Genomic DNA, 11,540 nt, shown 5'->3' with positions numbered 1-11,540 from the left:
TGGGACAACGACAGTCGTTATAACACGGGTGTTCTGTTTCATACACCTCATACCCGCTTACGAGTTACCACGTATGTAACTACCACACATAAACTTGTTGAGTTAGCCTGGCGCCGTGGCGTAGTGGTTAGCGCGCCTGCCTGTAACCAAGAGTTAATGGGTTCAAGGCTCGTCGCTGCTACCATTGTGGGCGTATGTGTCCTTGGGCAAGACACTTCACGGCAGTAGTGGTTACTAATGGGTTTTCCAAATTATCAGCCATACATAACAAAAATCCAAAAAAAATATCACCCACAAAGTAACATACATGGTAACTCGTAAGCTGGCACGAGGTGTTAAACCCGTGTTATAACGACTTTCGTTTTCCAGCCACGCGAGGATAAAGTAAGTTACATTCATTCATTCATTCATTCATTCATTCATTCAGTTTAGATATACGTTTAGCCTTTTTGTGACATGCTTCATTATTTCGGTGAAATGTCTCGCAAAAAATATTTACGACAACGAACATCTTCGGCGTCTTATAAACTTAGTTAAAACTTTGTTAAGTTGTCATTATAATTTGTACTTTTATTTGCGGGGAAAAAGAAATAAATATTTGATTTGCTCTCTTGTTGCTATTCAAACTTGAAACGCTTGGTTGATTTTCAAGAAGCGCAAAAATTGAATTTTTTTTGCTTTGAATTTGTTTTTTGTTTTCGATTGAAATTTCTAAATAGATTGCGTTCAAAGTGAAGTTTAAAACAACAAATGCGTTCTAAAACGTAAATTAGATATGAGTGCAAGTTTAGTGGAGAATTCTTTTGTACATATTAGACTGATGGAAAGTGTTAGAGCCTAGAGACTGTTAGTTTATTTAGGGGTTAGTAGTTATTTAGTCGTAAACAATTTAAAACAAACAAACGTGTAAGGGTTTTTCACCAGCACATGGGTATTGCCTGTTTCTCGTTATTATTACATTAAGAATATTAAATGTCGTAAACTTTAAAATAAATCGGTGAATTTTTTTAAAATGTTTTATTTATTTTTTTTTTATGTTATAAAGTGCCCAACCAAATTTACTTGTCCCATGGACATGGAATTCCTCCCCCACCTTATTTGCTACTAACCCCTATAACCCCTAACTACTAACCCCTATTGCCCTATAACCACTAACCCCCTAACCTAGGGGTTAGTGGTTAGCAAATAAGGTGGGGGGAAGATTCTTCACCAGCTTTGGTTGTACGGGACAAGCGTTAATGTCAAGCCCTGTATGATAATGTATATACAAAATTTATCATCATTTTTTTATTAATGTTTTATTTTCCTCTAACTTTACTTAAGACAATATATTTTTTTGTTTTAAGTTTGAGTTTATATTCCAGCGGGTATCAGGGAGACGTAAGGAACATTTTAAGACCAAAATTTTCACTGGTCACCAGCGGCAGTATTACTCATATTTGATCTTCTTTTATTTTAAGGATTAGTTTTGCTCGTTGTTGAATAATGCAGTAAATAATCATTACACCGACAACCACTATAATGTGGTCGGCCAATGATAAAACTTCCGTTTGCAATAATCAAATTGAAGGTGGTTTCCCTAAACAGAGAAGAAAGCAATGGGCGGATAATATACCGTATACCCCTCCTAATGCGGTGAGATTATATATTGTTTCTATGTAGGTTAAACTCTTAAATTATCCGTGAAATTTGGTCTTACTTCTATTTAATCAAGAGAACCTCCTAATGCCGTGATCTTACTTTTGGTTTGCTTTGTTTATTTTTAAATAAGTTATAAAGCTAACCCGGGGTGGATCAGGGATTCAACACTTGTTCGTCACTTCATACTTAATCTTGCATTTTTTATTTTATTTTTTATATGAACAAATCCTGAGTGATTGGGCAATAACTTTTTGGCTTTGGTTATAAAGGCCCAGACTGCAAAGTATGGCAGGTGCACGCGCAATTTTTTTACAGACTTTTGGTGATGCACGCCACAATTTGTCCCAAGCACGCCAATTAATTAAACAATGAAAAAAATTCGTATTAAATTAAGTAAGATTTCCTAACGTGGTTTGAAAATGTACATGCTTTGCACGCAGATTTTTAATGATAGCACGCGCGCGCGCAAAATAACCGTCTTGCATACGCGAGATCTCGTCAGGAACTGCCATACTCTGCAGACTGGATAAAGGCACTATAAATTAAAGGTCAACGTTTTGTCTGCCATTTAGTTAGACTTGATAGTGGTTTCACTTAAATAGCAAACCATGATGATGTCTCAATGTATGGCGGATGAAACATCGTTTTTTAGGTGTCTTATCCAAGGACATATACGCCTACATTAAGAATTACAAAACAAACAATTGCCAGAAGATCCCTTACAATTCACCCAAGCAGCGAGACATTATCAGAATTTGCCGTTAAGTGTCTTGTTCAAGGACACGTCTTGTATCGCCTTTTTTCCCACCCCCCCTCCCTTTTTCTGCTTTTCGCTTGATTGTTATTGCTTGTTACGGACACGGTTGCGTTTCATTCCTTGATGAAGTCTCGCCGCATGGCAGACGAAACGTTGGAAATACACTAGGTTTTTAATATACCAGATGACCCGCTAATATATTATTAATTACTAAAACATTTAACCCATCACCCAACAGCCCAGTTCCCCCGAAGTTGAACTTCCCACTCTCGTTCTCACCCACTTTGCAAAGAAACCAATCGTGGATTTCGGAAACGTTCAACTCGGAACAACAGCACACAAGGAACTTCTCGTTCAAAACCCGGAAGATTTTCCAATCCAGCTGAAAATTGAGAAGTTTCCGTATAAGAAGAACTTTGGTATTTCAAAGGTTTGTTGGTGGTGTTAGAGGTTTAATATAAAGTTAATTTCTCACTGAAAAATCATCAATGATAACATAATATATCTATTTCTATTTTGTATGGGTTTGTCAGTGGTTCTGTATGGGTTTGTCGGTATGGGTCCTATGTGACTGAAAGGTTTATATTTTAAGTTTTCAAAAGTACGCACACGGTTTGCATTATAAAATACACTCCCTTGAAAGCTACATTTAATATTTTTCTTAATTTAATTAATACTTAACTGATTTAATTAAAAATTGAAAACTTAATGAGGTGTCAGTTTAATGTTTCTCCTGCGTTAGTTAACTTACGTATACTTTGTATATAGCTACCCAACAAAATACTATTTTTTTACAACGTTTTTCAAGCCTTGTTACTTTATGCTAAAATATATAAATAAAGATTACACCTTTAGGAAAAGTACTAAAAGATACAACACTAAAAATATTTTTCCAAACTTTGATTTCCCAGGAAAGGATTGTCGTCGAGGGGTTGTCATCTTACAAGTTATTGTTGTCATGGCAACCTAGTGAGGAGGGGGGTTGTAGGGGTTTGCTGCAAGTCAATTGTGACGGGATATTTCGGCTCGTCGTTGTTTTGCTGGGGAAAGCTACAGAAGCTAAGAAGGTAAGATGACTGTGCATGGCTTGCCTGTAGTGCTGCACCTCATACATTAGTTTATGTCATGATGATCATTATACCATAACAAACATATATATCTTGTTAATAACAAGTTATAGTAATATCTGGTGCCACAAATTAGTAACAGACAACCAAATGCATAACATAAGAGATATAGTTCACCTAATCCGCATTATCAGTCGCTTATCCAAATAAAATTCTGACAGCTGGTTTTAAGGAGTGGCTTTCAATAGCATAAAACAAATTTGGTAATAAACCAGTTTTACTCCCTGCTTTTAAATGAACCACCCCTTATCCTCTATTATGAATGAACCACCATTTGCTGCCCAACCAAATGTTGGCCTTTATGTTGCAAACCATTGTATTTCACCGCAGGTTCGAAGACGGAAGTTTTCGAGATGGAAATCGTTGAAACCCTCAACACCCATTGTTGTTGCGCCACCTGTGGACAAGAATGTACAAGATGATGAAATGTGAGTGTCGTGTTATTGTTAACTATGCGTTGTTCAAGGCTTGATGCTGCCGGGCTTATGTGACCTTGGGCAAGACACTTCACGGCAATTGCTCCAACCCAGTGGTTACTAATGGGTTGTCCAAATTATCAACCATACAGAAAAACAATCACCCACAAAGTAACATATGTGGTGACTTGTAAGCAGGCACGAGGTGCATGAAGCAGAACACCCGTTTTATAACGACTGTCGTTTTAAGAATAAAGAACTTATTCATTGATAAAATATATTTTCTTTCGATTATTTTAGAGATAAAGAGAATCTTCCGCAACCACTAGATGACAGTATTGAGTTCCAACCCAGTAAGTTTAACTTTTAAAATAATAAATAATAATATTAATATTATTATAAAACTGAAATAAAATAAATTTATAGGCTTTTTTCCTAATTTGCTGTCTGGTTGTTAAATTCTTTTTAATATTTTTAACAATGTCACCCCAGATTTTACCCTGCTGTTAGGTGTTTATACAAACAAGCAGAACCAAAGTATATTGCATTCACCACATTAATCAATGAGGTTCCCTATGTTTGACAACTATGAGTGTAACTGTATTTTAACAATGTCACCCCAGATTTTACCCTGCTGTTAGGTGTCTATACAAACAAGCAGAGCCAAAGTATATTGCATTCACCACATTAATCAATGAGGTTCCCTATGTTTGACAACTATGAGTGTAACTGTACTTTAACAATGTCACCCCAGCTTTGATTATTTTTAAACCTCCAGGAGATAAAAGATTGAGTTGGTTATTTGAGGATCAACCTCACAGCGGACGATCGACATATATATTACCTCAACCCCAACACTTGAGGGAACCAGAGATCACCCACACGGTGGAACCAGAGATCACCCACGCGGTGGAACCAGAGATCACCCACGCGGTGGAACCAGAGATCACCCACGCGGTGGAACCAGAGATCACCCACACGATGGAACCAGAGATCACTCACACGGTGGAACCAGAGATCATCCACTCGGCGGCAGACATGAGCCTGCTTGAAGAATTTCGCGCAAAAGTTTTAGCGAACGGTACGAAATCTTTTTTATGAACTTTTAAAAAGTTTAGTTTTTATTATAAAGTTTTCTTGGATTTGGATTAAACTCTTGCTTTCAATATTCACGAACCTTATTCTTAATGTCAAATAATGGTGTTTTTATCCAGAGGAAAACATTGAAGTAAAACAAGAGGTGATGAATATAAGTGACTGCAGCACAGGTGGGTTGTGGGTTTGTTGATGAGTGAAAGTGTGGCATACATGTCACCATAATTTAATGTCTTTCATAACACTCAAATTTAAATTGAATTAACTAAACAGAACACCCGTGTAACTCCTAAGCGGCAGTGCGGCACGAGGTGTATAAAACAGAACATCTGTGCTATAACGACTGTTGTTGCTCTGCCATGCGAGGATAAATAAGTTACGTACGTGGTAACTTGTAAGCGGGCACGAGGTGTATAAAACAAAACACCCGTGTTATAACGACTGTCGTTTCCTCGCCATGCGAGGATAAATAAGTTACATACATGGTAACTTGTAAGCGGGCACGAGGTGTATAAAACAGAACACCCGTGTTATAGCGACTGTTGTTTCCCGCCATGCGAGGATAAATAAGTTACATACATGGTAACTTGTAAGCGGGCACGAGGTGTATAAAACAGAACAACCGTGTTATAGCGACTGTTGTTTCCTCGCCATGCGAGGATAAATAAGTTACATACGTGGTAACTTGTAAGCGGGCACGAGGTGTATGAAACAGAACACTCGAGTTATACAACTGTCATTTTTGGGCCATGTGAGGATAAATAAGTTACAATTATTTCGTTTCTTTTATTTCAGGCAACTTTGTGTATGAACAAAGAATCTTCTAGCGACTGTTGTTTCCCGCCATGCGAGGATAAATAAGTTACATACATGGTAACTTGTAAGCGGGCACGAGGTGTATAAAACAGAACAACCGTGTTATAGCGACTGTTGTTTCCTCGCCATGCGAGGATAAATAAGTTACATACGTGGTAACTTGTAAGCGGGCACGAGGTGTATGAAACAGAACACTCGAGTTATACAACTGTCATTTTTGGGCCATGTGAGGATAAATAAGTTACAATTATTCGTTCTTTTATTTCAGCAACTTTTGTGATGAACAAAGAATCTTCTCCGAAACAAACGTTGGCAAAAAGTCCGTTGAAAGAAAAACCAACGAGAAAACCACTCAAGCGGAAATCCTCGGTTTCCTACAAACCTAATAAGGTAATGGGTAGAAAAATGAACACCAGCGTTGTTTAGCGCAGGTCAGCGTAGATGTTTCTTTGTAAAATACCCCACAGTATATTCCAAACTCAGTAGGTAATCAACATTTATGTTCCCAGAGCCCAAAACAAGAGAAACGGAGAATCATCATCACCCCAAAGAGGATTGCTTCCAAGAGAGGTATTGTGATGTCATAATGGTCACTGTCTTAACAATGGTGTAATTATTTTCACCTTAATAATAATTTAATTGATGGAAGGTTGAAGCTAAAAATTGTCACAAAGCTTCACTAAAGTAAGACATCAGCTTTGTTGAGCTTCCCTGCTTAGTCAAGCTCTTGGTTAATTTCTGATGTGTTTTATTATCCAAACTGTTGGCCACATTACCTTTTAGTATAGTAGCTGGAAAAAGGCATTTATTTAAGATATTTTTCATTCCTTTTGATTTTAAATCTAAACTATTCATAAATCTGCCTTTATGGTTTATGACTTGAATGACTGAGAACCTGTGACAAGTTAAATCATACTTGTACATGGTATGTGGTCTGTATGTTTGGGTAATTACCCATACAAATCTGTTCCATGTTCCGGTTCCTCTAGCACGAACCTCACCCATGTTTGATTATGACATCATAAACAACATTACAGGGACAAAATCTCCCAAAATTTTGGCCGCACGAAAATCTTTTTCAACCAAACCTTCGTTGAATAAACCACGCCGTAGTCTTCAAGTAGGGGATCTCCCAGTGAGGAAACCACCTAACACAAGACGTTCAGTGTCGGTTTTGCCACCTAAGAAAAAGAAACCAATTAAAGGTATTTTTAAACGGGAATGCATGAGACAAATTTCTTTTCTCCGTTTTTTTGGAAACAGATAAGATTGTTTGTTGCATTGTTATAAGTTACTTCGTCTAGACTGGACACGCAAACTCCAGCTTAAAAATAATGCTTTTTAACTATCGTGAGGACTAAGAACGTGAGCGGGCACGTGAACATTTTCTAACAGAGTGTTTCTTTGTTCTCAATCTTACCATTGCACAAATAATCAGAAACATTATCTTGGTTGAAAGATAAATTCACTCCGTGTGTACACATAGTGTATTGATGTATACAAGCAATAGACTGCTGGTTGTACAATTTATAAGTCGTACTAGTGGTTGGTTGCGTAGCCAGTGGGTTTCGATAGACACAAGCCCCCCCCTTTGAAAAAATAAATTTCAAAAAAGACTACTAAAATTTAAATTTTTTTGTGCTTTTCTTTATTTTCTTTTTGTGACTGCTGCACTGATATCGGTATTTAACCAACAATACCCATCTAAACATCAACCCAACCCAGGTGTCCCGTTATCCACACTCACCCTCACCACCCCCCACCCCACCAACCATGATGTACCTCCATACCGCCACCCGATGGTTTACGCCACACAGAATCGATTCTACGACCCTCGTTGGAAAGATAAACAAGAACACGCCCTCGTGTGTTGGCTTAACTATGTTCTTACACCGGATGAATTTAAATCTGTCGATTCAGGTGAGTTTGTTGATTTTATTCTATATGGGTGAGGTATTACACAATACCCAAGGTGCTTCATTTAGTCCAGAGTTGGTCCATTATCTCTAAATCCCAAAACTTAAGTTGTCATAACAAGTTGCCAAAAAAATATTAATTCTTTAATCCAGGTAAAAAAAAAGAAATGCAAAGTATTTTAAAACTTTTTTAAATAAATTTGAAAATTCTAAAATTTTTAAAAAATTATAAAAACCTTAGAAGTTTTAAAAAAGCCAAAATTTAAAAAGAAAAGAATCAATTTTTTTTAAATATAAAAAGCCCAGAATAAATAAATATTAAAAATTTAAAAAGTTAGAAATTCTTATAATTGATAAAAATATTAAATTAAAAAAAGAATTGTTTTCAATTCCAGAGAAACCGGCTTCCACCCCTGCTATGACAAAGGAGGTTGCTTCGCTACGAACGTATCGAGTGACGATGAAACTTAACCAACTTCGTTTAAATATTTGCCGATTATTCTCGTGCGATGACGTGACATCAGTGATCCTTCGATTGGAAGAAGAAGTTGATACGATGAGGATCAGTGTGCGAGAGGACCGGCATATGAGGAAGGACGTTGGTGGGTTCGCGGGAAATTTATGTTTGATTTTAAACGTTTACCTGTTCCTGTATATCTAATGTTTTTGCCAAAATATTAGATTTTGTTTCATTTTATTTATTCTTGAACACCTGATTAAAAATAAAAATATATATATATAAGCTAAAACTATATTTTTTTACATCTAATTTTTTTGGCCAAAAATATTTTAAATAAATAAGAGGTAATTTTTTAAGACATGTTTAATATATGTTGTTGTAAGTTTAAAATTAGTTTTAATTATCTGCAAACATTTAAAGGGTTTACTTGTTCCTGTACATCTAATATTTTTGCCAAAAAATTTTAAGATTGGGGGGGTCGAAGTTTTATGCAACAGGTTTTTGAATTATTGGAGCTCAAACTTTTTAAAGATGCATTCCTTAAACCAATTGTCATATTTACTGTAAGTGAAGCACCCAAAATAATGGGGGACTTTGAATATTTAATTAATTTTCAACTTTATTCATCTTTAACCCCCCCTGGCTGCTCCACTGAGACATGATTAACCACAATACTTTAACACCGCCCCCACAGGCAGCAAACAGAAGTTGTTAAAGTTATTGCTTCAATACAACCCGTTATGGCTGCGCATCGGACTCGAAGCAACATTCGGCGAAATGTTACCGATATATTCAAGTGATCAAACTAAACAACTTCAACACTTCATCTCACATCGATTGTTGGGGAACGATGAGATAGCGCACAAGTACGCTCACCCTACTGTGCCACATTTATATAAAGATGGGTAGGTGCAAAGTTGCTTTGTTTGTTTATATTCCGGGTCCTTATTCACTTGGCAGGCTGCTACTGTCTAGGCCCATTCCCCAACTTTGTATATGAACATTCCATTCTCTAAGGGTGAGGTCTTCAGTGAGACATGGCATGGGACCTGGGATGTAGGTTTATTACCCCAACACCCAGGGTGCTACCATCTAGACACCACTGAGGCAGTTTATAGACACTCAATAATAGAGATTCTATTCTATAAGGGTGAGGTCTTCAGTGAGGCACGCCTGAGACCTGGGATGTAGGTCTATTACCCCAACACCCAGGGTGCTACCATCTAGACCCCACTGAGGCAGTTTATATACACTCAATAATAGAGATTTCATTTGACTTGTATATTAATTATGTTTTGTGCAACAGTATATACATTATGTTTTAGTTGAATCTTAATGGCAATTCTTCATAATTACAAAGGTTTTGAAAGTTTGTTTGTTGAAAAAATAATCAAATAGTAATTTGTATTTTGCAACCTAATTGCAAAAGATAATATAAACATAATTAACCAGTCACATATATCATGAAACAGATTATTCTACAATAAAATAACGAAACATGAAATAGGTTCCGAGATGAAATGTCAAAACACACGTTGAAGAAAATGTTCACGTTGATCTATATACTTGATCGTGCAAAGTCAGCTCGGCTTATCCAACATGATCCATGCTTGTTTAACAGGTTGGTACATTGGCTACTTGTATAGTAGGGTGGGGGAATGCGACAACTTTTCAGTACATGGGGTTCCAAACCTTTCATGTTGTGGACCAGTATAATCAATGTTTAAATACAATCTCTTTGCTCTACAATTTTTTTTTCCATCAACTCTGTTACATTAATATTTTAATCTAAGCAAGTAATAAGAAGCAAAGTTTTGGTAGTATGGTAACATGTTAATTTCAAAAATATTTTATTTAATGTCTTTAAAGGTTCAGGGCCAACTTACTAAGTTTAATAATCCCATGGTGGGGAGTCCCCCTGTTTGGGAACGAACCACTTGGTTAGTTGATGTCTCTTACATAGATCAAGACGTTAAAGGGTCTAAACACACTCAAATGTAGATCGCTTTAATAGATAGAGTGTGTTTTTCTAATTCCAACGACACCTTACTTGTTTTAATCGGTTCTGTATAACCAAAGATATTCCAGCTCAAACACCGTGAAATTCATAAAACTGATTTGAAAGTTGCGTGGCGAAAAAATTGAGAAGTGTACTACCCACGTGACAAACACGTCACAAGATTGTTGAAGCGTGGCCGCTCTCATTCAGAAAGGCACGAGGCAGTGTTTTTAGCGAAAACGAGAGAATAAAAAAACGCAGGTTCCGCTTTTACGAATGAATCAGTCACGTGACTAGTAGGTTCCTACGTCACAATCACGGAGCTCGGAGCTCCAACTTTCAAACAGCGATGAGCCGATGACATTCAGTGTAATTTCCAGCTTATCTAATTAATATCAAGCTTGTCCCAAGTTTTTCGTTAATAAAAAACTTTTCATAAAGAAATTGCAAAAATCTAATTTAAACAATTTGCCACCAGGAAAGCTGTGATCACATCATCACGTGAACTACTTCATATCATATCACGTGATTTCCTCAAGGGAGAAGGAGATATTATAAAACATCTATCTTACATCGGGTACACGGTCAACCATGTCCAATCCTTTCTCGATGAATTTCAATACGGTGTCAATAACTTGGCAGTGGACATGAGGTATGTACATAGTGTTGCCATTATTTAGTTGTAGTTTATGTTTAATATGGCAGCTTCAAGGTCCTACAGTGCATGTTATTAGACCTGGGATTTAGACTAGAGTTGGCCCATTACCCAAACATTGTATATGCACATTCTATTCTATATGGGTGAGGTCCTACAATGAGGCACGCCATGGGACCTGGGATTCAGACCAGATTTGTCCCATTATCCCAACATTGTATATGCACATTCTATTCTATATGTGTGAGGTCCTACAGTGAGGCACACCATGGGACCTGGGATTTAGACCAGAGTTGGCCCATTACCCCAACATTGTATATGCACATTCTATTCTATATGGGTGAGGTCCTACAGTAAGGCACGCCATGGGGCCTGGGATTTAGACCAGATTTACCCCAACACCCAATGTGCCACAACCCATTAGAGCTGAGCTGTAGCAATGTTGAAACCCGATATCCTTGGGTTTCAACAGTAAGCGGTTACCGAAATTTTGCGATCCGAAGCGCTTTTTTCTAAAAAGGCCCAGACTCTGTTAAAACCTATAAAAACGATCCAATACAATCTATTTGACGTGGATTTAAACAGAAATTAATCTTATGTCGCGTTACCAACCCTAAAAACTACCAATTTGCATCGCCACCAGACACTTAAACAGCCA

General features: G+C 37.1%; 1 protein-coding gene across 1 annotated transcript; it reads left to right on the top strand.

Annotated features, from left to right (window-relative positions):
* The first annotated feature begins 1,431 nt into the window (after positions 1–1,431).
* LOC100175350 (abnormal spindle-like microcephaly-associated protein homolog) lies at positions 1,432–10,922 on the top strand. The gene is made up of 15 exons (XM_018816560.2): positions 1,432–1,635; positions 2,637–2,828; positions 3,310–3,465; positions 3,856–3,953; positions 4,242–4,294; positions 4,720–5,022; positions 5,156–5,209; positions 6,121–6,242; positions 6,362–6,422; positions 6,890–7,057; positions 7,578–7,772; positions 8,164–8,370; positions 8,923–9,133; positions 9,736–9,849; positions 10,706–10,922. The coding sequence occupies exons 1-15, from the start codon at positions 1,522–1,524 to the stop codon at positions 10,905–10,907; spliced, it is 2,250 nt and encodes a 749-aa protein (XP_018672105.2). The 5' UTR covers positions 1,432–1,521; the 3' UTR covers positions 10,908–10,922.
* The last annotated feature ends 618 nt before the right edge of the window (positions 10,923–11,540 follow it).

This window comes from Ciona intestinalis, unplaced genomic scaffold (assembly GCF_000224145.3).
Source record: "Ciona intestinalis unplaced genomic scaffold, KH HT000304.1, whole genome shotgun sequence".
In the NCBI taxonomy this organism is placed as follows: Eukaryota; Metazoa; Chordata; class Ascidiacea; order Phlebobranchia; family Cionidae; genus Ciona; species Ciona intestinalis.
The sequence above is the reverse complement of the archived record's forward strand: the minus strand, read 5'-3'. Positions and strand labels throughout refer to the sequence as shown.

Coding starts and splice junctions, on each gene's coding strand:
- LOC100175350 (XM_018816560.2), top strand. CDS start 1,522: ATGTGGTCGGCCAATGATAAAACTTCCGTTTGCAATAATCAAATTGAA. Junction 6,423..6,889: donor GAGGATTGCTTCCAAGAGAG/GTATTGTGATGT, acceptor ACAACATTACAG/GGACAAAATCTCCCAAAATT. Junction 7,058..7,577: donor GAAAAAGAAACCAATTAAAG/GTATTTTTAAAC, acceptor AACCCAACCCAG/GTGTCCCGTTATCCACACTC.